Source organism: Protomyctophum parallelum (assembly GCF_964188405.1).
Source record: "Protomyctophum parallelum genome assembly, chromosome: 8".
Taxonomy (NCBI): Eukaryota; Metazoa; Chordata; class Actinopteri; order Myctophiformes; family Myctophidae; genus Protomyctophum; species Protomyctophum parallelum.
Window position 1 is genome coordinate 46,694,616 of NC_139703.1, and position 27,781 is coordinate 46,722,396.

At 43.2% G+C, this 27,781-nt stretch overlaps 1 protein-coding gene across 8 annotated transcripts in view; it reads left to right on the forward strand.

Moving 5' to 3' along the window:
- itpr1b (inositol 1,4,5-trisphosphate receptor, type 1b) overlaps positions 1-27,066 on the forward strand; it is a 125,339-nt gene extending 98,273 nt beyond the window's left edge. For 6 of the 8 annotated variants that reach the window (XM_083770683.1, XM_083770688.1, XM_083770686.1 and 3 more), the window contains 9 exons: positions 3,433-3,608; positions 4,135-4,299; positions 5,229-5,418; positions 5,874-5,966; positions 7,008-7,156; positions 7,551-7,716; positions 10,102-10,262; positions 24,042-24,203; positions 25,791-27,066. In XM_083770683.1, the coding sequence (XP_083626809.1) occupies positions 3,433-3,608; positions 4,135-4,299; positions 5,229-5,418; positions 5,874-5,966; positions 7,008-7,156; positions 7,551-7,716; positions 10,102-10,262; positions 24,042-24,203; positions 25,791-25,877 (1,349 nt within the window). In that variant the 3' untranslated portion in view covers positions 25,878-27,066. Of the gene's footprint in view, positions 1-3,432; positions 3,609-4,134; positions 4,300-5,228; positions 5,419-5,873; positions 5,967-7,007; positions 7,162-7,550; positions 7,717-10,101; positions 10,263-24,041; positions 24,204-25,790 lie in introns of those variants that run through there. The other 2 variants (XM_083770684.1, XR_014569598.1) reach the window with 2 other exon arrangements.
- The last annotated feature ends 715 nt before the right edge of the window (positions 27,067-27,781 follow it).

Below are 27,781 nucleotides of genomic sequence, written 5' to 3' on the forward strand. Positions count from 1 at the left end.
TCCGGATTGGTGTTGGCTGGACCACACTCTCGCATCGCATCATCAAAAGCTACAAAAATACAGTCACACATCACTGATTTGCATCTGCCTAGGTCAACAGGTACCTGGTCAACAGGTACCTGGCAGGTACCTTCTGCTAGGTCAACAGGTACCTGGTCAACAGGTACCTGGCAGGTACCTTCTGCTAGGTCAACAGGCTGAAGAGAGGCTCACCATTCACAGGACATTCATGTAAAGAAAGCATCTGATAGTGACAGTTGTATCACTTACACTACGTTACATAAACAATCGGGAGGTCTTGCACAAAACAATGGCATGTTACAATGGAAGGTTTGACTGTAGTTGCCTTTGACATACAGTATAGTGGAGTTGCATGCTTTTGCTTGTTTTTGCTGTCTCCCAGTGTTTCATCCAGTCCCTTCCCCTTTCTTCTTCGGTTTTTCTTGGGGGCAGTATTTGTGGTGATCTGTGAAGCCTCATTGTTCCAGTGCAGAGAGAAGACTCACATTGTGACTTGCATATAAACTTTCAATTGTTCTGTCTGGGGTCAAGCGGCGAGATCCCTTTTGTTTGAACTTCCTCAGAGCTGTATAGAGGAGAGGGAAAAAAATAAGTTGTTAGCTTAGTGCTAGATGCTTTCATGTGGTTGCTAGTGCTACGGTCAAAGTATTGTACAGCAGCTTAGCAGTTCATTCAAGGACATACCATATTTGTCACTGTAGGACATGGGAAATTATGTTGGCTTCAAAATGCAGCTAGTTATAATATGAATATGAAGAAAACTATTATTATTACTGAATAGTCAATATTTAACTCTGGTCTGGATGCAATTTCTGCTCATGTGATTTCTGTTAATATTCAAACCAACCACTTGTAAACCTGAAATTATGTGCTAAGTTAACATTTATAGCACGTTATCTCTGTGAAGGTTTGATGCTGAGACATTTAAAAAGAAAATATTGTTTCATTGTCAGTGTCTAGCCATATACTGTATATAATCAGCTCAGACATTATTCACAGCTGCATGAGTCATTCACATGACTGACCCTGGATTTCCCCTGGAGGTGATTTGTTTGAACAAGTGGCTGCAGTTTGGAACATAGTACAGTGTTGGGCAGATGTGCACAAGTCACAGATAACCAGACAGTGCACTAGGCCGTGGCGTGGACAGCCTGCGAAGGCGTCTGGTGCCTACATTCTCTCAGAGAGGTGTGTTTACTTGCCGGGCTATAGGTCAGCAGAGCAGCAGTGTGGAGAGTGACTGCTGAAGGCACCTCTACCCTGCCCCTTTGAGCCTGACTGGAATGTGACCATGGAAATAGAACTAGGTCAGCTGACCATCTCTGTATGCAGGGGAAGTTGGCTTAATGCAAACAGATGTGAAAATAATAATAGTAATAATGATGAGTGCAAAACTGGGAGACAGTTACAAGATTTATTTACCGTTTGTTCTGTTAACCACAGCACTTCAAGTTACTGTACTTTATCTCTGAATGTCCTGTCAGGGAAGAGTTAACGACCATGCTCGTGTCCTAGGCTCTCACGGTAACAGAGTCAGTCAGCTATTTCGGAACCTTTTAAAAACATATGAACAGTGTTGAAAGCTGTCACACCTGAGGTCCTTCAGCGGGGCTGCCGAACGCAGGATCACTGCAACAACTTCCTTTATGGATTTGGCTGTAGCAAAGAATATTTTTAGCCTACTAGGAGTTATGTTATGTAACAAGTTCCTGTCATGTGATCTCTACATGGAAAGGTGTGGAGAATCCAGGCGGGAAAGGGGCAAAGTCTTTGTGTGGAGCCTTGGGATACAGAATACCTGACTAACCTCATGTCCAACTGGACGAATGCATGCACGCACGCACACAGTGTGAAAAGGGAGACTCTTGCTGTTACACATTGGCTGGGACTTGGGACTTGGCATTGAGTTGGTGCCTGGCATGCTCGTTTTATTGCTAACCCTCTGATGCGTCACTCTCACTGTTACATAAAAACATAAACACGTGCACAGCACGTCTCACAAAGTCCAAAAGCCGTGTCTGCTTTGCCTCATCTGGAAACGGAATGAATCTGGCTATGTTCCGTCAGTGAAAGTATTTAGAAGGGCAGCCAGATGATAATAAAATAAAACCTGATGATAATACATGGTTCATTGCCTCTTTATCTGTAAGATATAGATGGATCAATCACCTTTAGACCTGCTTAAGAATGCACATTGGACATTTTAGTTCAACATCTTGATATTCAGCACAAATATGTATTGTTTTCACGAAAGCAGGGCTAAGTAAAAACCTAATATATGCAATGTCTGGACCAAAACAGAAATAATTAGTCATATTGTATTGTATTTGTCGCAGTGTATTTCGCTTAAATGTCAAATCTTAAGAGACCTGATGATGATGATGATGTTGATGAGTGTCTGAAATGCTGGACAGCTATAGACCATATGCACACAGCAGTCATCTGATTCAGATAGGACTTTTCTGTTTTGATGTTTGGGCTGTCAATTGCAAATTGCGGCTAGCTGCCACCCTGTCATGAAGAGTTGGCCACCGTGCAGATATGGGAATGATACAGGAAGCAGTGACACTTTCTCACTCAGCCTGCAATGAAATTGTTGAATATTTCCTCCATGAAAAGGGTTAATAGTGTTAACAAACATTTAAGCTAGCTGTTGTCCATGTTGCCTATTATTATATATTTTTTGCCTACAATTTATTTGATAATTACCTTTACACGGGGCTGTATTGGATACCTCATGCAAGTAGTTTGCTTTAAACCTACAGGTATAGTTCTTGATGCCTTAATCATAGAGGTTTATGCCTTTATTTACGGTTAAAGGTCAGTTTATCACTGTGTAATATTCACAATCTGTGTGGATATACTCATGACACAAAACAGTTTGAATAAATGTGTGCAAGAACCTTAAGCTCAGTCCACAACAATGATTTGCAACTGCTAATCCTTGCAACCATTATCGCCAAATGTCACCGGTCTGCAACTGGTCAGTTCAGACTGGTACAACTGTTTGCAAGTTGCGACTAGTTGCGTTTGTGTGGACTGGCCTTTAGACTATTATGTGAAATACAGAAGAGCTAGTTTCCAGAAAACGCCACCATTGTTCTTTCATCGCAAGCTTTTTTGATCCCATAGCCTGAAGCGATGATTGGCTAATTTGTTGTTAGGCTAGCTGAGGATTGATCTGTGACTAGTTAATGGTGCCAACTGAGGATAGACTCCATCTCATACCCTGAAGATTTTCTTTTACTGTTCTGAAGTCACCCACGATGGCCAGCATTTGCTATAACTGTAATGTATACTACCAAATATGTTAGAATTATAAAATTCGTACACCCAATATGATGTACAGTATATGATTTTTATTACCTGCACCCACTCAGAATCTCACTCCACAATCTCCATGGCCCTCAGGTACGCTGGATCCCCACCTGTCGGCCCTACTGTGGGTGGCCATGCTGGTGTCCCTGGCCATTGTCATTGTCTTGCCTCAGCCCCACGGCATCAGAGCCCTCATTGCCTCCACCATCTTACGACTGATCTTCTTTGTGGGCCTGGAGCCTACCCTCTTCTTACTTGGGGCTTTCAATGTGAGTTTTTGTCTGTCTGTCTGTGTGTGTGTGTGTGTGTGTGTGTACTGTGTACACAAGTACGAGCCATGCAAATGTGCATGAGCATTTAACATTGTGTTGTAAAGTGAATGTGGGCCACCTGTTTATATAGGGTCTCTCAAGGCAGGCCTCTGTTGCCCTGGACCTTAGGTTCAATGTCACTCGTAAGTGTTAAGTTCAAACGAGTTCAACTTAACTCTGGCTGACGTTTCGAGAGTTGCCTTAAATTCTCTACGTATAGAAAATGAATGGCTCGATGCAGCATTGAGTAATAATTTGCAAGCCGTTTTAGAGAAGTAGTTCTCTCCCACGCCACGGCTATGTTTGGACTTTACACTCAAATCGCATGTACAGTTTAAAGAGTTGTACAGTAAATAATAGTCATTGCTCTTAAGACAGACTCAAATGGACAGTAGGAGACTGTTTGTCTCCTTGACTGTGTTTCCTGCTCAATGTGGCTGTTGTTTCTACATGTCCCTGTGGTCGGTGTCCCCCGGGGCTACAGGTGTGTAACAAGGTCATCTTCCTAATGAGCTTTGTGGGGAACCGGGGAACGTTCACGCGGGGCTACAAAGCCATGATCATGGATGTGGAGTTCCTGTACCATCTGCTGTATCTGATCATCTGTAGCCTGGGGGTCTTTGTCCACGTCTTCTTCTACAGCCTGCTGGTGAGTGAGCGGTGAATGCCTGTCATCTGTGTGACACACAAACACATCGTAATAAGCCCATTAAGGCACATGCCAGGCCTGCATACATAGGCCTGGCATGTGTAAGGTGGGTCAACATAGATTGACCCACCTTACTCTCCCTTAAGGGCAACACACACAGGCTGCTAACGGTGCGCGACCCAAAACAGCGTCAAAACAGCCGCCTCCATTATTTTCAGTGGACCTATCCCACACCGGCGGCGTCAGACATGTGTTCACACCTCGCCCAACACTCTGATGTGCCAATGTTCTATTTCCAGGCGTTGCCGCGTGGTGAAAGTGTTTTTATTTTTGAGTGGTGCAACCACTCCAAGGAACAGCAATGTCCGTCCGTCCCTTAGAGTATGTGACTATGAGTAGCAGTAGGGGCAAAAGTGGTGCTGTTTTTCCCAGAAACAGAGAGAGCGAGATAGTGTTGCACTGTTGCCTGCTAATTACACACAGACAGAGAGAGAGAGAGAGAGAGGCAGGGGGAGAGGGGAGTTGCAACACTCAGTTCACACGGGTGTGATTTCTTTTTTTACTACCACTGTACAAAGTTGGCAGCCGCGCGGCAGAGCGCCATGTCCTGTTGATGCTTATGGGCGGTACTTCACGTGTGCAGATACTGTGCTGCTACGCAACCTGTGTGTGTTGGGCTTTACACACACACACACACACTCACACATACACACAATATAAAATCCTCTTTATTTGACACTTAAGTGCTATTTTATACTTCAACAAATGATGGTGTCACACACAAATAGCTGATCTACAGTACAAACTTTATGGCGACAATTGTTCACATCTTTTGTACATTGTTGCCAATAACGATTTGCACAAAACAGGGACACCAAGTTGAAGGTGGTTAAGTGCCAATGTCCCACTCTGTTCTTGTCCTGGCCCAGCTGTTTGACCTTGTGTACCGGGAGGAGACCCTTCTCAACGTCATAAAGAGTGTGACCCGCAATGGCCGCTCCATACTCCTGACGGCCGTGCTGGCCCTCATCCTCGTCTACCTCTTCTCCATAGTGGGCTACATCTTCTTCCAAGACGACTTCATCCTGCCCGTGGACAGAATACCCAACAAGACCCTTGGTACGTTCCAAGAGCATTCTTCTATGACTGCATCGCTTCCAGTCACATGATGCTCCCTTGACTGGAATGAACCTAATTCACCCGGCCTCAGTGACCTGAGTCAAGTTCAAGCTGCAAGGCAGCATGTGTTTCTTGCAGCATTGCAGATTATCTGAATGAACCGACCCTGAGCGTCTGTAAGAATAGCCATTCAAAGTGAATATGTTGCCTTTAAAGGAAGAGAATAAATGTTCTCAATTGTTCAATCAATTGATGGGCAAAGATAAAAAGTCATACAATTTGCTCTGCGCTGCATAGCTGCAGTTTATTATGCTAAAGCAGCTTGTGCCACATGTTACGTGAAACCACTTTGCAAGTATATTGGTTGACTCATTCCACAATGATTTTCCAATCAAATTATTTGTGCACTTAAAATTAAGTATGTTTTATTCCGTTACTATGTTGCCCGTGAGAAGAGCATGGTGCCAGTATGGTGGGAGAGTTCCTCACTGGTGGAGTCTGTCGGAAAGAGAATGGAGAGAACTGCTCAGCAGATGCTGTGGTGGATGGTAAGTATGTTACAGTTTGTCCTCTGAATGTATGTGTATACTATATATAGACTTAGACTGCACATGTGTGCCCTTAGTTGGAGCGAGGTGCTAGAGGCATTGTGGGACAAAGGGTTCATTTGAGTGTAAATGAATAACATACCCCTTCAGAACACATGTTCTGGAGGGCACTATATGGCTGCTGCGTGCAGCATAGGGGCATACATTCCTTGTGCGTCTAGGACTGGGGCTGAGACCTGCTGAGGTGGTTGGGGGCGGGGGGTCAGGGGTTAATTACTGTCAAGCGCATGCAGGTCACGGGGTCCTCTCAGCCAGGGCATGGACGTCTCACCACAACCAGTGGGTTCTAACAAAACCGTCTGACCTCTGAAGAAAACACCATCATCCATGCACTGCCTTAATGTGATCAGCCAACCATGGAAATTCCACAAACCGTCTGGAGCATGACCTTACCAAGGTTTCTTTATCCATCACCACCATGCCCCGCTAATTATGCTGGTCTGCTGACTTGTTTTCGTGGTGATGATTTGGGAAATTTCCCAGTGGGATATCCAGTTGCCTCCAGTATGGCGAACCAGTTGGCGAATGGGTTAAATCCATAAAGGATTCTTCATTATCCGGTGTGTTTTATGCAGTTAGTATGGAAATCTAGTTGTCCACAACTGGCAGTCCAACCGATATACCCATATATGGTCATATATGGACACTGTTCGACTAGTCTAATTCAATCGCACCAGCGGTTGTGCTGAAGTGTCCCCATATATGGAGTACTCTGATGTCACAGAACCGTTTGGCCTGGACTCCATATCTGGGCATGGCTAACAGAATATGGGCAAACAGTGCACCTCAACAACTCAAATCGACATTATTAGGCAATAGTTTCTGTTGTTTGTGACGTCCACAAGCGACCCAAGGTCGACATTGTAGATCCTACTGTCTTATTTCTGGACAATAGTAGGGATGCTGAGCAAACGGCTTTATGTTCCATTGATTGACTGTACATTATGATGACGCGTGTAACGTGTTGCTGTCCCTCCACAGCTGCCCTCCATTCCCAGCCATCAGCGATGGTCATCGAGGAGAAGGAGCGAGTGTGTGACTCTCTGATCATGTGTATCGTGACTGTGTTAAGTCACGGCCTGAGGAGCGGAGGAGGTGTCGGGGATGTCCTACGGAGGCCATCCAAGGAGGTACGGTTCGAAGCACAGGACCAGTGCAGATCACATCAATTTACTGTACTAATCCAGACAGTGGTCTATATATATATATATATATATATATCAAAGGAAGTCTACCTGCTCACAATGCATGTGAATTTGTAGATCGGCACCACTTTGAGAACCACTGAGATTGAGGGCTGTATTTTGCGTGTCTTAAGTACCAGGTCTTATTACTTAACTTAAGACCTGGAGGCGTGGTCAATGCTCTTTGGCCACTCAGAATAGCCTAATGGCATTGATCACGCCTCCAGGTCTTAAGTTAAGTAATAAGACCTGGTACTGGTAAGACACGCAAAATACTGTATGCTTCGTTGTTGGTGGATCTTCATTCATGTTTCACGTCACCTCTTTTTGCCTTTGACAGGAACCCTTGTTTGCAGCCAGAGTCATCTTCGACCTTCTGTTCTTCTTCATGGTCATCATCATTGTCCTGAATCTCATCTTTGGTGTCATCATCGATACCTTCGCAGACCTGAGGAGTGAGAAGCAGAAGAAGGAGGAAGTCCTGAAAACAACATGCTTTATCTGCGGTGAGGAATCTGCAGTGTATCCGTATGCATTTCTCTGTGTAGTCCTGCAGGCAGATGTTAAGAGACTGCGGTCAACTTCCGTCTGCAGGTACCATCTACCTACCTATACCATTGGGATTGGAGTCCCACTGGTCTAAATATGGTATACACGTAAATGGGTCGAGATAAATACGGAGCCATTCTTGCACCTTAGCAGAGTGAGGCACACACCATGCACTTGAAATATTTAGTATTATTGAATTTGGAAAATGTCTTCTGCCAAGGCCACCCACAACAGCCACCCCCGGCTTCCCCCTGCTCCCTCCCTCTCTCTCTCTCTCTCGCACGCACGCACGCACGCACGCGCACACACACACACACACACACACACACACACACACACACACACACACACACACACACACACACACACAGGGGGCGGCGGTGGCTCAGGGGTAGAGTGGTAGAGGGACAAGACTCTGAACCCCTAATTGCTCCTGATGTGCTGGTTTGTGCCTTGCATGGTTTCCGCCACCATCGGTGTATGAATGTGTGTGTGAATGGGTGAATGTAATGCACATCTATGTAAAGCGCCTTGGATAAAGTGGCTATATAAATGCACCATTTACACACGCACACTCCACACAACAATCCAAACTCTCGTCTCTCCACTGCATAGCAGGTTATAACAAAGACTTGCCTTATGATTAACCACTTCACCACTTTTTTTCACCACTTAACCAAGGACCACTTCACCACTTTTCAACCTTTTCAATCTTCATATAATAGGTCCTCACTAATAATCATGAAAAGAAATTCTACTCAGTTTGTGTCTCATAGGAGGGCTGTGGGCAGTTCAGAAACCGTCCTCCAGTGACATCATCGATGGGGAATACAAGCTAATAGAAACTGCAGGCTTTCTAGTCCTGAAAGGTCGCAATGCGAAAATGGAAGCAATCGTTCTCACGATAATGAAAATCTAAACATTTTTGTAAAAAAATCTTGTTTAAAAAATAAATCTGCCTAATGATGATGTCACTGGAGGACGGTTTCTAAACTGCCCACAGCCCTCCTATGAGACACAGACTGAGTAGAAAGAAATCGTTCTATTTTATCATGATTATTAGTGAGGACCCATTATATGAATATAGGTTGAAAAGTGGTCCTTTAAGCTTTATACAATAAAAAGAAAACAGGCAATGTTGCTCACAGTTATGTTGTGAGCTTGTAGATCTTGCCACAGTGCTCTGACTGACATGGGTTGTTTTGCGGACAGTGACAAAGAAACCAAAGGAGTGGTCTGGTCTAAAAACCACCCCTGAATGAGCGTGTGACTGTGCGTTGCAGCATTGAATTAGCGTGTGACTCCTGCGTTGCAGCATTACATTGCATTGAGGCTGCCTTGCAAAATGGGGACTGTTTTTCTTGGTAGAGTAAACAACGCAACAACCACCTCCTCTTCCCAGAATGCTTGGTTAGTCATGGCTGGTGCTGCTGTGGAGGAGTGTGTTTTCTTCCTGTTGCCATATGGCTATTGACTGCATACTCAATCGCACACAACACTCCCCCCTGTGTGACGTGCTCTATGTCTTCACATCATTTTCACCAAAATTTGCCATCATCTCTGCGACAATATTCTGTCAGGGTTGAAATGCAAGGTAGGCTCGGATAGAAGAAAAATGTTTGAAATGCTGTCTTTGCAGGCCTCAGTTAGTTGAACTGGCATCTAAAGATGATTTCATACTGACCTGGAAACGTGGAAAGGCCAGACGTCTAGAATGCTGTGACGCCTTATGGCCTTACTTCCCCTTGGTTTTGTTGTTCAGTCATTCTGAGAAAGGTCACAACAGTCATCCACTGACTGTTTATGATGTCATTGTTGCCACACCAAAAGTGTTATATACTCTTCTACACTCTTCTCTGCTCCTCTCTCTAACAGACACTTGTGCCTGCCAGACAAGACAATAAGATGAAATGAAGGCAGTTGTAGAGTAGATTGTAGACTAGTGAACTGAACGTTTTCTGTTTATATCAAGTATTTCATACCAGCCCCCATGAAACTACTTCTCCCCAAATCCAAATGGATTTCATTTTCCATCCTGAATGGCTAGCATACAATGAGAACTGAGAAGATCTCCACAAAGGTTTACTCATCAAAACTGATTATAAAACTGTAACCATCAAAGCATGCACTCAACATATAATGGTTATGTGGGGGGGGGGGGGGGGGGGTCAATTAATCGATTATTAATCGGCAGAGCTGTCGATTATTCGATTTGGCTGATGGTCACTTTCTGGCATCCCTAATATATATATATAATATATACTGTATGTGTGTGTACTGTGTATACTGTATATATGTATGGGTCTTCAATGTGCACTCACTGATAATACTTTCACTCCCAGGTTTGGAAAGAGACAAGTTTGACAACAAGACGGTGACCTTTGAAGAGCACATCAAAGTGGAACACAACATGTGGCACTACCTGTTCTTCATTGTCCTGGTGAAGGTGAAGGACTCCACAGAGTACACAGGCCCTGAGAGCTATGTGGCCGAGATGATCAGGGTAAGGATGTGTACCGTTGTCATCAATGTGCCCCAACAGCGGACTCACTTCATCAAACGAATGCATGGGTGTAAAAAGCTCCGCTATTCAATTATTGCTGTCAATGTTTCGAATGTCTAAATTCCCGATCTAAATGATTGATGATTGATTGATTGAAACGTTGACTGCAATGAATAAATATGTACTTTATTTTTCTAATTGTTGTTTGTTTGTGCACTATCTTTTTAGTCTGTAGGATATAGGAAGTGCCACTTGAATACAGGATTATCAAGTGGGGAAGCTTGAAAAGCTAGATGCAACATGGATTGAAAGCTATTCATAATGTCATCAGTTTATCATTTCATAACCTTCGAAACGAGCCACAACTTCACGGTGTGAGTGCATGGATATGCACGCTATGTGAAAGAGACGGACATAGCCATCTTTATAACTGACACCAACAACAGTCCTAGACTATTATCCTTGGCTCGTAGGCTAGATCTCATTTTCTGGACGGACAGCTTGCATCGGCTAGAGTTTTACTCCATAGATATATGCACATAGATACCACATCGGCTGCTGATGGTCATTGAAGTATAAATGTACAATCAATCACGAGTGAATGTGAGAATCTATGTCCATGCCTTCAACAGTGAGTATCTGGTAACCGGTATGTACAAGTCTATCAACAGTGAATTTGAGTGAATATAAGTGCAGGGCTCTTTTTTTTGCATGTTCATCTCACAGGAGGAAGGTAATATATCTGGGCATATTCAACTCCTCAATTCCCAATCTTATTCCTTCTCATGAAAATGGAGCTCTGCTACTTAGCACCTAGCCTCGGAAACCACAGGCGTTTTGTTTCAAAGGAGGGAAAAAAACGACAGGGCGAGAGATGCATACGAGCGGAGTGAACCTTGTATTTTCGCTAACCAATAGGAGTGCAGAGGGGTGTCACTCCAAATGTGGCAACGTGAGTGTTCTCCACTGTGTGGATTCGGGAGCAGGGGGGGGGGCTCATAGGTTGGTGAACCAATAGGAAGTCCCCGGCGGTCTCAGCCGGGAGATGGTCCACCCCTCTATGCCCAGAAAAGCATAGGTCTCTTTCATTCCTCTGCACCCAACTGCAGATGTTACTGTACAGTAGGTGATGTACAGTAGTTGTATGCAGATGATGTTACTGTACAGTAGGTGATGTACAGTAGGTGATTTTACTGTACAGTAGGTGTATGCTTCATATTATTCCTGTAACCATGCCTGTAGCCTCACAATAAAGGTCATTACACACTGGCGAATTAGCGACGCGATGCGAATAAGCGATCTGAAAATGCGAAATTTTGCCTGTTGCAGTTCGCCTGCGAATCTCTGCAAAATACGACACCAGAGCGAACAAATAAAAGCGAAAACGGTCGCATTTTCGCACATTCGCACATTCGCCACTGATGTGGAAGCTTGCATGGACTTCAATTGGTTTTTTTTAAATGCGAATTATTCGCACAAATATATCGCGTCGCTAATTCGCCAGTGTGTAATGACCTTAACACCTTGACACCATTGTAAGTGTCGAGTGTTTTTATTTATTTTATTTTTTACCCATGTAAAAAACTCCTGTTTCCGTGCCGGGAATGGATTACTCCAGGTTACTGTCGCTGCCAACCCCGCTATATCCGCCTTTTGTTTTATGAGTTTAATCCGCTGTATTGTAATAAATAAAAAGAAAATCCGTCTTCGTCGCGGAGATAGAGTTTTTTTGGTTTCGTTTTGATGACGAAACCGGAAATCGTCACATGCTGTGGGCTGCTAGGGCTTCTGGGAAATTGAGGCCAATGGAAATGCATGGGGTACAACGCCTCATTGAGACGAGTCTTGTGTGCGTCTTCCGGGTGCACCAAGATGGTGGATGATACGCTCGGATCACAACATACCACGGGAGCTTTTTTCGCTGGATTTTCGCGGATTAAAAGCCCAAATAATTCAGCGTATGCTCTAAAGGTAATACAACAATCTCGGCAGTGAAGGGGGGTTGATTAAAATGCGGGTTAAGCTTGTAAAACAGTCAAACTGTTAATTTAGCTATTATATTATTATATTATTATTACACCCCACACACATTTCTGTGTGTTGCGTCCTACTGACTCATCAAGGAGCCCCCACCGGGAGGATGCACACTAGAGCCTCTAGTGTGCTGCTACTCCTATACAACATCCCCTGCTGATCGATGCCACCCCAGCCCGTAGGATTACATGCCGTAACAATTATCACCCTCCCCGCCCTGGCTTCCCTACCCAGAACATGGGCCAATTGTGTTCATGTACAGTAGACCATAGACCATGGGTGTCCAAATGCGGCCTGGGGAAGAATTGTATTATGCGACCCACAGCAGCCCAACAGTATGGGACATTTTTACAGTGAGGTTTTTAAATCACCTGGGCATTCATTCACCTGGCCATTTCCCAGAGTATCATTTGTCAGGATTCCTTGTTCCTTGTTGTCTCATTCTGAAGGGGTCAAAGAAAGGCTATTTTATTTCATTTTTTACCTTGCACATCTGGTTGTATTTGGTAATGTAGTCGGCCCTTGGGTGATTTAATATTTTCTAATATGGCCCCCTCTGAAAAAAGTTTGGACACCCCTGATATAGACACCATATAGATCATATAGATGCACCACGGTAGATTCAAATGAACTCCCAGATTCTGTGGTGGTGGGCAGCTACTTTACCCCTGTGGTGGTGGGCAGCTACTTTACCACTGTGGTGGTGGGCAGCTACTTTATCACTGTGCCACATGATTCTGTGGTGGTGGGCAGCTACTTTATCACTGTGCCACATGATTCTGTGGTGGTGGGCAGCTACTTTACCACTGTGGTGGTGGGCAGCTACTTTACCACTGCGCCACATGATTATGTGGTGGTGGGCAGCTACTTTATCACTGTGCCACATGATTCTGTGGTGGTGGGCAGCTACTTTACCACTGCGCCACATGATTCTGTGGTGGTGGGCAGCTACTTTACCACTGTGCCACATGATTCTGTGGTGGTGGGCAGCTACTTTACCACTGCGCCACATGATTATGTGGTGGTGGGCAGCTACTTTACCACTGTGCCACATGATTATGTGGTGGTGGGCAGCTACTTTACCACTGCGCCACATGATTATGTGGTGGTGGGCAGCTACTTTACCACTGCGCCACATGATTATGTGGTGGTGGGCAGCTACTTTACCACTGTGCCACATGATTCTGTGGTGGTGGGCAGCTACTTTACCACTGCGCCACATGATTATGTGGTGGTGGGCAGCTACTTTACCACTGCGCCACATGATTATGTGGTGGTGGGCAGCTACTTTACCACTGCGCCACATAATTCTGTGGTGGTGGGCAGCTACTTTACCACTGTGGTGGTGGGCAGCTACTTTACCACTGCGCCACATGATTCTGTGGTGGTGGGCAGCTACTTTACCACTGTGGTGGTGGGCAGCTACTTTACCACTGTGGTGGTGGGCAGCTACTTTACCACTGTGGTGGTGGGCAGCTACTTTACCACTGTGGTGGTGGGCAGCTACTTTACCACTGTGGTGGTGGGCAGCTACTTTACCACTGTGGTGGTGGGCAGCTACTTTACCACTGCGCCACATGATTCTGTGGTGGTGGGCAGCTACTTTACCACTGCGCCACATGATTCTGTGGTGGTGGGCAGCTACTTTACCACTGCGCCACATGATTCTGTGGTGGTGGGCAGCTACTTTACCACTGTCCCACATGATTTTACAAGGTTAACTGATCGTTTATAAGGTGCAATGGGTTTGGAGGGAATTTGATGACTGTACAGTAGCTGCTTTTTCTTTCTTTCTATTTCCAAGTGATTGGCAATAACTCCTTGCCTCATTTGGCCCAGGACTCAGGAGAACCCACATTGCATTATGTAATCCCTGCCTCCATGACCTTGAATCTCTCCAAAGTCTTATCACATCTGTCAGCTTTGTGTACGGAGAATTAACATTCAAACAGAGCCTGCCCTGCCCGTGGCATGGTATGTGTTAATCTCCCAAAGCAGCCATGCCTAGGCTTAGTCAACACACGCGCGCACACACACACACCCACATGCACGCACGCACGCGTACACACACACACACACACACACACACACACACACACACACACACACACACACACACACCCTATTGCACATTGTCCGATGACTGCCAGACCAGGAGGTAGCCTCATGATTGCTGCTGAGCAGTGTGGGGAAACCCCAGCCATGTCTGCTTGCTGTAGCCAATGACTGCTCTGGGCCCATGGACTCCTAGCCTGGAATGGTCAGTGTCATAACGGAATGATTTTGCTCTGTCAGATTTGTTTGCTTTCAAGGCTAAAATTCCCCACCCCTTTCTTTTTACAAAGACGTATATGTTTGACATATGGCCTAAGTGAAGAATGCATTTTCTGATAACTATTATTATATTATAATAATATTATAATAATCAGAAAATATTTCCTTGTTAAAGGAAACGTATAAAAAAAAAGAAAACCGTCTGCATGGATAGATTCGTCCAAGATGTGTATCTTTCCGTTTGTGTAAAAAATGAATCCTCCAAACTAAAGGAAATCATCCCTACTTCAGAATTCATCACTTTCTACCATGCTTGTGTTGCTATCTGTCCCAGGTCCCTAGCCTCCCTCCTCGAGACCTAATTCCTAATGCCTTCCTTTGTGGTGGGCTGCTCCTAAGTCTTGTGAGGAACCACCTGATTTGAGATTAACCCTTCACCCCACCCCATCCTTCCTCACATTAACCTTTGACCCCACTGGGCTACACTGAGCTTGTCAGGGACATGCCAGATTTAAGGAGACTCCTAGCAGAGAGGGTATGCATGGTGTGAAAGACCCCAATTACCCACCAACTGATCAAGTCATCTTTAACAGCCCTCAGATTCCCTTTTTTCATGCTGGGTCTTCCATTGCTTATAGCTAATTACATTTTCCACAAAAGATGTGGAAAAGATGCCACCCCTGATTGTGTTGGTCTCACGTGCTCATATGCAAGTTTGACGTTTACTTTGTCCGAGCCAATAAATGTTGTTAAATTGTCAGTACTAGACCTTAGCCATTCTGAATATATGAACACCAAATTATGTAAAGTGTCGCTAATGCGATGTAATAGACCACATTACTGATTGGGAGGGAATTGGAGTTGTCTCGCTATAGTGCACGTAGGCTACGCTATCGCAAACATAGCAGATTTATCCCCCAAAAAGCATGTTTTTGCAATAAACGTAAAAATCCGCATTTGCGGCGCCCCCTATGGATGAAAATGGAATTTCTTTCGGCTCTTTGTTGATTAAACCACCCACGACATGTGAATTAAATTTGGGGTGGATTGGACATTCCGTTGGTGATTTGTGTCATTTTGTGTAAAACAGGCCCCTCCCACTAACTTTGGACGCCAATTACAGCCGAACGATACGGACTATGAAAATTCTGCCTGTGGTGTTGTAATCGGATAGGTCCAGAGATCATGTGTACCGTTTTGTGAGATTTGCACAGAAGCTGTAGGTGGAAGAGTGTGTTTTGAAGAAAAGTCAAAATGGCAGAATCTATCAAAATCTATCGTGACCCAAGGAGTCCAGGGAAAGTGAAGTTTTGATTCTACGACCTACGGTTCAAGAGTTATAAGGCGAAATGTGAAGTGGGCTGTTATAGCGCCACCATGAGGCCGACTGATCAATTTTAATAATTATTATGAACCTCTCCTCCAAGTGTTGTAACTGTAGCTCCGACGGTTTCTGAGGGAAAAATACTTGATGTGAGTTTTCCCATGTAAGGTAATTTTAATGCACTAATAAATTAATTATTATTAATTTAAAAAAGTGGAAAAGGGCTTCGTTAAGACCTCCGTAATATTATGGTCAATGGCTGGGTTTCCCAAACGCATATGGTGTAAGACTTGTAGTGCTGCACATGCTCAGATGCTCCTCTAGGCTGCACACAGAAGCCTGTGAACATAGACATTCGTGCATAGATGTGCCACAGGCCTGAGGCCTGGTATGGTAGGCCCCTTAATACTAATCATTTTGGAAATCAAATAGCCTGTAGCCTGCAGTGGACTGTAACATTGCGTGGTCATCATACACTACAGAATTATATCATTTATATGGATCGGTTGGTATGACGTTGATTAGGCCTAATGATTAGGTTATTCATCGCAGACAGCTGGGTTTAACGAGATAGCTCAGTGCAACTGCAACATGACGAAAACCTGATGCTTCAGCTATCGTGTGATAATCCGATTGATTTTATAAAACATTTAGCATATGAACAGAAGCTCATTTGGTGCGCCGCAAACCAGAGGCCAGCCAGCAGTATAAACAACCACCCCACCGTCCACTTCTCTCTGCTCATGCCTGCGCGCAGTCAGTATGCGTGCTGCCGCTCCGAGTCTGAAATGCCAGTGCGCTGCACCAGGCCCCCCACCTCCACTCCTCCGGTCACAATTAAGTGAATCGCCAATAGCGCAGCCCTCTTCATAATAAATACATAGCCTACTTGTAGGCTATAGCCTACACATTACACATTACAAATAGAATTGCTATTGTTATTATAATAACATTCTTAGAAAAAAGAAAAAAATCACGGAAAATCACTGAGCCTGAGGCTGGCCCGGCTAATTAGCATAATTTTCGGCCCGATCCGTACCGGTCGGGCCAGGTCGGGTTCGGGCAGAGTTTGAGAACTTTACTTTGGTGTCAAATTGCAAAAGGAGACCAATGGAGTGCATTCCTGTTTAGACTTTATGTCCATCTTGCTACCCTAATTGAAAGGCGCTCGCCCGTTTATCCGTCCACCATTCGACCGCCTTCGACCGCCTTCTCCTACCAAACCACTCTGTTTGCACACATGTCTCCATGCACAATGCCTACTGCATGACATAGGTAACACAATGCACTACCTTGCATCCATGCAAGGTCATATTTACTCGAATAGTCCGACATGCCAATAGTCCGACATGTGTACTAAGAGTCCAACAGCCAATAGTCCGCCAACCAATAGTCCGGCATCCAAATAGTCCGACACCCCAATAGTCCGACATGCCAATAGTCCGACGTGACTGCTCGCCCACTATTCATAAGGTACGCACACACACACACACACACACACACACACACACACAGTACTTGGTCACTTGGACAGCTGGCCACCAAAACCAACTGACCACAAGGGACAGATGAGTGGCCACCTGGACAAGTGGGCACCCTGGATAAGTGGCCACCAACTGGCCACCTGGATGAGTGGGCACCCGGACAACTGGCCACCTGGATGGCGTGGCGTGGCGCTAGAGAGTTCTAGTTTACTTAATTAAGCCACCTTTGAACTGAATGAACTCGTCTGGACAAATATGAAATACCTAGAAATTACCATAATGTTAGACCCGAAGCCCGACAAAGCTAGACTTTTTTTTTTTAATCTAATCTGATATATTCCATGGCTTGTTGACCTGCAGCCTTTTATATTTGTAATAGTGTAATTTGTAACACATGCTTTGTTTCTTAGGCATCATATTTACTCACACAGTGTGATGTTTTTAGTCGCCTGATGCTGCAGTGATGTGGAACATGCTATAAAGGGAGAGCAGGGGGTGTACGAGTCAAACTACTCTGACAATGACTGGGGCTGACGTCAATGCAGGAAGGTTCTGGCTGAAGTGTCAGGTTGAAGGCGTAAAATGGAGGGTGGTTTAGCTCAGTTCTACACTACCACACTCCGTTGCCCTCATTATTATTGCATCCAAAACATCAAGTTACATTTTGAACTCATTGTAGAAAATATACCACCTATGGCACTGCGTGTAAAACATTTTACTATTATAATTTTTTTGAAGGGAATTCATTTATTTTCAAATTAATTTGCATCAGCAGGTTGTAGAGATAGTGGGCTTCGTCAGGTGGCTTGTGGCTGGATTGTGACGTTTGTGTAGCTGCTTGAACCACAGCACATCCTGTTTCTCTGTCATGGCCCATGCGGTTTTACAAATGAAATATGGTTCCGTCATTTGGCTCATTTCCATTGAACCAATGTGTGGTATGGTCTTAGGTCATGACAACACCCTTGACATTTTACTGGAAGTGTTTTCACTTGTAATTACAATGGAAGGGAAGTTGGTCAGCCACTAAAGTCAAAAGAGGGAACTGTGCTTGTTGCTGAAGATACATTTGACTAAATGGTATTGGAAAGAATATTGCATTTCAGCTGTTCATTTTATGATTCCTGACCATTGTCCTGCTTTTAGATTTTTATCTGAGGTCATACATAACAAACTTTCTTTACACCTGTCAAAGTTCATATAAGTGAGTGTATCGTCACTTTATAGTATTACAATGTACAACGAATAATAAACATAAAAGCATATGTCTGCAATTGCATGGAGTAGGGCTGAGAATCTTTAGGTGTCCCACGATTCGATTCGATTCAGATTCTTGGGGTGACGATTCGATTCAAAAACGATCTTTTCGATTTTTCCGATTCTCAATTCAAAAAAGATTTTTTCCCGATTCTAAAGCAGTTTTTTTATTTTATTAAAAACAATTAAATAGAATTTTAGCATGATCTACTCCAGTCTTCTGGCATGAAAGCAGAGTACATTTAGTAAAAAGCTTGTATAATTGTAAAGGTTTTATCAACTGAATGATTTAAACACAAAGGTTAAATCCAAGAGTAAGAACATGTCTAATTTATTTAGCTTGCACAAATTTGAACCAGTACAAAAGTTACAAAATCTCTTCTCACTCAATACCAGAACAATACATTAGTATTAAAACAGGTGTAAAATAAATACAATTGGCAGGCTTAGCTTAGCTGGTAGTAAATGCACTATGCAGAAACCCAGGCCATAATGCATTGCAAAAAAACATGCACAGGTAGTACCTGTGCATGTGTTTCTTTTTGTTTTTTTTGCACAAATGTACCTGTCAGGTACAGGTACATTTGTGCAAGAAAGAAAAAATCGATTTTTGGAAAATGAGAATCGATTCTGAATCGGACGGCATTAGAATCGCGATTCTAACTCGAATCGATTTCTTTTTACAGCCCTAGCATGGAGTGTAATTTGCTTATAGCTTTCAGAATGAGTATCTATTGTTGTGTGATTCCCCTTGGCCTCCTGCCTGACCCAGGATTGATTTGTGATGCATTATGGTCACCACACCAAAACTCAACCACTGAAACACAGGGACTTTTTCAGCCCAGTTTTGCAGCACTGCGCTGGCAGTAGCCGCGGCAGGTGCTATGCTGCACCTTCCCATTCACTCAGACTGCCCAGAATCAGCAGCTATGCTCTGGCTTTGACGCAAGAGAGTGCGGCTGATTGATTGTGCACCTTAGTAACAGTAACATACATTTAAAACGTCTGCTAGATGGACTCATTCACATGACCTTAGCTTATTTACAGACAGGTTCACACTGTTCACAATATGAGTGGTATGTGTGGGCCAAGGGCTGGAGGAGATAGAAGGGTGAAAGAATGTAGCCAAGTGGCCTTTGGCTGCTCGCCTGTTTGAACACAACAGCTACTCGTTATTTATTCTTTTCCATTTGTATAAGATTCTAGCACATGAAAAAACAATGATAATTAACCATGATTATAAATATGTAGTCACATCTGTAGCCGGGGTGGGAACCCCTTTTGGTGTACTATTGTAGTACTATTTTATAGTAATGGGTCTTGTGCGTCATGACGTAGGGCGCACCCAGTATATACAGTAAGCGCCCCCACACATGCGCCCACTCATTCAGATACTTTCCTTCTGCTTACATAACCACAGTCCGTTAAAGGGTGGTATTTGTAGTAAAGGTTTTTAATTTGTAATATATTAAACCTCAACTCCTAAGCCATAACATCACAATAAACCAAGAGCACATAACACCATTGTCACTATAGTATTAGTGCTATTCACACTTGTTCTTTTTTGGATAAGTTCTTTGCCATGCGTCCAGTATCAGAGTCGAGTTCTTTGCCATGAGTCCGTATCGTGGCGGCTGTGGCTCAGGGGGTAGAGCACGTCGTCCAATGATCCGTGGCTCGGCGGGTCGAATCCCGGCTCCTCCTGTCCACATGTTGAAGTGTCCTTGGGCAAGACACTGAACCCCACCTTTCCTCCAGTGGTTGCCACCATTGGTGTGTGAATGTGGGAAGTGAGGACGCTGGCGTTGACTGTTCACCGCTTCACCTCCCAATGTATGAATGAATGGGACATTGTAAAGTGCTTTGAGTAAGCACGTAGTGCATAGAAAAGCGCTATAAAAATGCAATCCATCATTATTATTATTATCAAATTCATCAGAGATGCTGTCGAGCGAGAGAGTGTGCCTATGGCCGAGCAAACTTTGGTTTTAGCAAAAGAGAGACTGTCACTAATCATATTGGTGAGTGACTGTCACCCAGAGAGACTGTCACTAATCATATTGGTGAGAGACTGTCACTAATCATATTGGTGAGTGACTGTCACCCAGAGAGACAGTCACTAATCATATTGGTGAGTGACCGTCACCCAGAGAGACTGTCACTAATCATATTGGTGAGTGACCGTCACCCAGAGAGACAGTCACTAATCATATTGGTGAGTGACCGTCACCCAGAGAGACTGTCACTAATCATATTGGTGAGTGACCGTCACCCAGAGAGACTGTCACTAATCATATTGGTGAGTGACCGTCACCCAGAGAGACTGTCACTAATCATATTGGTGAGTGACCGTCACCCAGAGAGACTGTCACTAATCATATTGGTGAGTGACCGTCACCCAGAGAGACTGTCACTAATCATATTGGTGAGTGACCGTCACCCAGAGAGACTGTCACTAATCATATTGGTGAGTGACCGTCACCCAGAGAGACTGTCACTAATCATATTGGTGAGTGACCGTCACCCAGAGAGACAGTCACTAATCATATTGGTGAGTGAACGTCACCCAGAGAGACTGTCACTAATCATATTGGTGAGTGACCGTCACCCAGAGAGACTGTCACTAATCATATTGGTGAGTGACCGTCACCCAGAGAGACTGTCACTAATCATATTGGTGAGTGACCGTCACCCAGAGAGACTGTCACTAATCATATTGGTGAGTGACCGTCACCCAGAGAGACTGTCACTAATCATATTGGTGAGTGACCGTCACCCAGAGAGACTGTCACTAATCATATTGGTGAGTGACCGTCACCCAGAGAGACTGTCACTAATCATATTGGTGAGTGACCGTCACCCAGAGAGACTGTCACTAATCATATTGGTGAGTGACCGTCACCCAGAGAGACAGTCACTAATCATATTGGTGAGTGACCGTCACCCAGAGAGACTGTCACTAATCATATTGGTGAGTGACCGTCACCCAGAGAGACAGTCACTAATCATATTGGTGAGTGACCGTCACCCAGAGAGACTGTCACTAATCATATTGGTGAGTGACCGTCACCCAGAGAGACTGTCACTAATCATATTGGTGAGTGACCGTCACCCAGAGAGACTGTCACTAATCATATTGGTGAGTGACCGTCACCCAGAGAGACTGTCACTAATCATATTGGTGAGTGACCGTCACCCAGAGAGACTGTCACTAATCATATTGGTGAGTGACCGTCACCCAGAGAGACTGTCACTAATCATATTGGTGAGTGACCGTCACCCAGAGAGACTGTCACTAATCATATTGGTGAGTGACTGTCACCCAGAGAGACTGTCACTAATCATATTGGTGAGTGACCGTCACCCAGAGAGACTGTCACTAATCATATTGGTGAGTGACCGTCACCCAGAGAGACTGTCACTAATCATATTGGTGAGTGACCGTCACCCAGAGAGACTGTCACTAATCATATTGGTGAGTGACCGTCACCCAGAGAGACTGTCACTAATCATATTGGTGAGTGACCGTCACCCAGAGAGACTGTCACTAATCATATTGGTGAGTGACCGTCACCCAGAGAGAGACTGTCACTAATCATATTGGTGAGTGACCGTCACCCAGAGAGACTGTCACTAATCATATTGGTGAGTGACTGTCACCCAGAGAGACTGTCACTAATCATATTGGTGAGTGACCGTCACCCAGAGAGACAGTCACTAATCATATTGGTGAGAGACCGTCACCCAGAGAGACAGTCACTAATCATATTGGTGAGTGACCGTCACCCAGAGAGACAGTCACTAATCATATTGGTGAGTGACCGTCACCCAGAGAGACAGTCACTAATCATATTGGTGAGTGACCGTCACCCAGAGAGACAGTCACTAATCATATTGGTGAGAGACCGTCACCCAGAGAGACAGTCACTAATCATATTGGTGAGTGACCGTCACCCAGAGAGACAGTCACTAATCATATTGGTGAGTGACCGTCACCCAGAGAGACAGTCACTAATCATATTGGTGAGTGACCGTCACCCAGAGAGACTGTCACTAATCATATTGGTGAGTGACCGTCACCCAGAGAGACTGTCACTAATCATATTGGTGAGTGACCGTCACCCAGAGAGACTGTCACTAATCATATTGGTGAGTGACCGTCACCCAGAGAGACTGTCACTAATCATATTGGTGAGTGACCGTCACCCAGAGAGACTGTCACTAATCATATTGGTGAGTGACCGTCACCCAGAGAGACTGTCACTAATCATATTGGTGAGTGACCGTCACCCAGAGAGACAGTCACTAATCATATTGGTGAGTGACCGTCACCCAGAGAGACTGTCACTAATCATATTGGTGAGTGACTGTCACCCAGAGAGACTGTCACTAATCATATTGGTGAGTGACTGTCACCCAGAGAGACTGTCACTAATCATATTGGTGAGTGACCGTCACCCAGAGAGACAGTCAGGACCACATTGGAAACAGAAGTGTTTCATTACACTTTTATGAGTTTATCCTGGGTTTAAGTTATATTGTGATTACTTGTATTCCTTCTACCAAATTACTTTAAGTTATACTTCCCCATAAATGTCAGAACATAATGACCCTGTGATTACCCAGTAAACGTTCACTTGACTGTACAAATGGAACCAAAGGGACCCTTGTACATTGTCAGGACTTTGCTGTGTAGTGTGTAGCACTATTTCATTTCAACTTGGGGTTATGAGGTAATGTGTGTTTATTCCAATGTCACCAACACATAAACAGTTTTCATGTGAGATCCTGCAGGCATAATTAAATGAAGACTATCTCCATCTTGGATTTTCATAAATTGCCATGCCAAGTTGTGTCTCGATGGCAGAAATGAATAGCGGGCAATGTCTTTGACTATAATGAGACTATACACAAAATAACTGATGTCAGAGATAAGTGGAATTTGTTAAATGGGTGGAGGGATTACTAGGGTGCCCCTTGACATCCACGTGATTTTAATATGGAAAGTCCCCTAAGATAAGTTGGAATGCACTTTTAGAATAGGCTTGATATCACTGTGCACAGAAATAAAGAGAGGGTCTTTTGTAGAAAAACAGTCTAGGTCAGCGTGCCAACTAAAAGTCACTAGCAAATACTTGATGTCATTAGTAATGTAATATTTAGGGCAATGTCCATGGAATTAAAAATTTTGCCCAGTAATTTATACTTGGGAAATGTAATTTAATAAGTTTAAGCACTTCCTTAAAGTGCACACATTTACAACAATTTATTATAAATATATATAAAAAAACAAAACAACAAGAATCTTCTTCAGTTTAGTTTTTTGCTCTCGTGACGATTTCAACAAAGTATGTGTTTCCTGTATTGACCTAACAATCACAACCTTGCATGTTTCTGTTGATCCAGGAACACAACCTGGACTGGTTCCCTCGGATGAGAGCCATGTCCCTGGTTAGCAGTGATGCAGATGGAGAACAAAATGAGATCAGGAGTCTGCAGGAGAAACTGGAGTCTACCATGAAACTGGTGTCCAACCTCTCAGGGCAGCTGACCGAACTAAAAGAACAGGTTTGACAGTCGCACACCAGACCACCCCTGTATTTTTGAGAGATGATCAGCAACGTTGATTATTGATATGCATAACAAGCATCACTCAGGGTATGTTTATTGCAGATGCTTGCTCTTCAGATCCAGAGCTTACTAAAAGCAGAATGCAATGAGTCATAGTTCATAACACAGCTCATGGGGCGCTCAACCTGATTTTAATTGCGTCATGAAGTGAGGAGTCGAGGACCCGAGTATGCATGCACCTCATCGTGGGCTTGTTTCCTAAATTGAGGAGACAGTACTGTATATTTTTGAACAAGTCTTTTCCCTCCCTGAACATGTTGAGTAAGGGGTTTAGGAAAACATTGTTAGGAAAGGTATAAACTACATTTGATCAGACTGGATTGTGGAACAATTGTTTTTTATAGGCTACAATTGTGACCATTTAAATTCAACCATTTTACGCCTCACTACTGTATGTTTTCTGCCAACACTGGGCTTTAAGTCTAATCTGGATTTATTTAGGCCTACTGTAAAGATCCCATTAGTGAGTTCTTTTTTTTTTTTTTTTGATATGGCATCACCTTAATGCCATATCAAGTAATTCCCACATTCAAGCATTGGCCTGTCAAACAGTATCTCCTAAACAGAACTGTAAAAATGAGGAAGTGAATGTTATGTGATGTTTTGACCCAGACAGGGGCTAATTCAAATGATTGTTGCATCATTCACACTTCATTCCAAATAATTGTTGCATCACGTCGTTTGAAGTCGTCTGCATATCTGTCAATTCTTACTTAAACATTTCCACTACATTCATAAAACAGGTTCAATGTCCTTGGCGATCTTGAGTATACCCTGTGACACTCATACTATATTAGAACCCAAAATATAAATTGTAAGCCAAAGAAAAAGACCAAACAAAGGTTCCCTGTGTTATATCATTCCAAAGAAAATTGCCTTAATTAGTGTATAAAATAGGCCGACATTCTGGCATTAACAGAGTTCAAACAGTGACCATTTAATTAAAAAAAAGATTTCGAACACTTCCTTCGAGATAGGATTATGTCTCTTAAAATACTCATTTCAGGACCACGCTTTCCTCTCACCTTTGACATTATTGTCTTTCAATGATGCACCATCGCATCACTTGATGGTATACGTACCTCACTGAAAACCCCATGCATGTTCCTGTTGATATATAAAGATTAAAAACGAACTTACTATATGACTCACGGGCTTTTTTCTTGATCACTTGACATTTTCTTTCAACTGACTTTCTGTATTAGTACAGTATGTACTTTGGCTTTCGTCTAATGTCCTGAATGAGTAGGCCAACAATACTTCGGAATTCTTTCACTGTTTGCTTTCTGTTCAGTGTGGGGTAGTGTTTGTATGGATGGCAATATTCTCAAAACTAAAAATATGACGGTGCAAAACACAACCTCTGAGGTACTGAAGACATGACAAACAGGCAGACCGTAACCTATAGTTCAGTGGAATTGGATTCATATAGACAGTGGACAGGCAGTTGGGCTTGACTGCTTTAAGACCCGGGTAATATACTGAATGTCTGTCTGAATTTCTTTTCTCCTTTTTCCCCTTTAGATGACAGAACAGAGGAAACAGAAGCAACGAATTGGACTACTAGGACATCCTCAACACATGAATGTCAATCCTCAACAGCCTGCATAAGGTCAGCATCTCCTCCAGTTTACCCAAACGGGCCGGCCCTGATGCACCTGAACATATTGGACAAAGAGCAGAGTCATTAATCAGAGGTGCCACATTATGTATACTGTAGCTACTACAGAGTGAGTGTGTGAGTACATTAGTAGTGATAGTCAATATGTTGCTAATTTACTCCCATGCAGGTTCTAGATGAAAAGATTCAACACAGCCCCACTATTCAATCTATTTAGTACTGGTGCCAAATGTTTACTATGTATTAATTGGATTTGTCATTACATGGCCTTTACTGGGTTTAACTTGAAACAACAGAACCGATTGGACAGCAAGATATAGTCCCATCTGAGGCTTGTTTTCTATGTATACTACCTGTATAACAAGCAGTATTTAACATCTCACTTTTGTATTTTGTGCAATATCAAAACTTAAATATGCAACATTGTTGCTATGTAGATTTAAGTTTGGTAATCCATGTCTTACTTCATAGTGAGACCCAATTATTTCTGTTTTTGTTTGTTTTTGTCTTTGGGTAAAATAGAGACCTCTTGGTTTTGTCTTTATTTAAGAAGAAAATAGAGATAATTAAGATGTTGGCCTGCCTAATTTTACTTATTTTTATTTCTTATTTATTAAAATTGTCCTAATGTCTTAAAAGCACTAAATAGAGGTAGTATATTGTGTGAAAGCAATATGTATGGTGTTGTTTTCTCTCGCCTGTGTAAATCCGACAGCATTCTGTGTCAATGCTGACATATTTTATGGCATATTTACTTTTGTTATTTAATTGGGATCTAAAATACATTTAGGATATGCTCATCAACAGAATCTGTCATGCACCTGCAATATGCCCAGGAGTCATATTTACATTGTGTTTTGTAAAAGTTGTCGTGTAATTTCTCTTATTTCTCCTGTGTTACAGCAGAAATGTTCCATTTGTGCCTGAAAGAGTTGTCCCTTATTGAGTTTGATATAAATGTGTTATTTATGCATAGTTTTTGTCTTTAATGTTCCACAGTAATGCATAGATATGCAATTAGGAAATTAGTTTGATTTTCTTTTTCATTTGAGGAAAGGCGATTATATGTGTTATTTGTACATATATTCTGTTGCCCAAACCATTGCTTTTGTATAGGGACCAGCTGTCTCCTGTAAAGAAATGCATATAATAACTATAATAACATCGGGGGGAAGTGTTGCAGAAAATGAATGTTCATATAAGTAAGAAAAGCTTTTGTCAATTTGTATATTAAAGTAGAATTATTTATTAAAACTGGTGTAATTATCCTTTAATTGCAGTGATAACACAGAACATACTGTTACTTTAGGTCTATGAGATATCTATATTGTACACAACTTGAAATGCAATGTAATGCAATAGAATGATTTCTAGACACATGTTTGTTTTCTGTTTTCAGAGTAACCAGTTGTCAACTGGAAGTAAGCAAGCTGCATTCTGAAAAAAGGGGGGGAAATGCTGTCAAAACAGAAAATGTGTCTAACTGTTCAGAATTAAAAGTGCAAGTCCTGTGAAAATGGGGACTTTCCTGAAAGATTCCCGCCATATAATAGTTTACTGAGCTCTAATAACATAATTAGCCTTCAAAAAGGCTAATTAACTCTTTTGCAGTCACGGGGCCCAATGACAGTAAAGTCATGGGGCCCTATGCTAAGTCCCACATTAATGGGACACCTTAGAATTCATATCACGTTAAGATTATGCTTCCGGCATTAGGACATAAAGCATGTATCGTGCAGCATTGAGGAGGCTATTTTAGGCTAGGCCTAACTACAAATTTCTGCTTCTGAATATTAATCATGTGGCTCTTCAGAGTCTATAAGCCTACATCAGACATCATCATCCTGATGTTGTCTGATGTAGGCTTATAGGCTACACTCAACACAAAACGAAC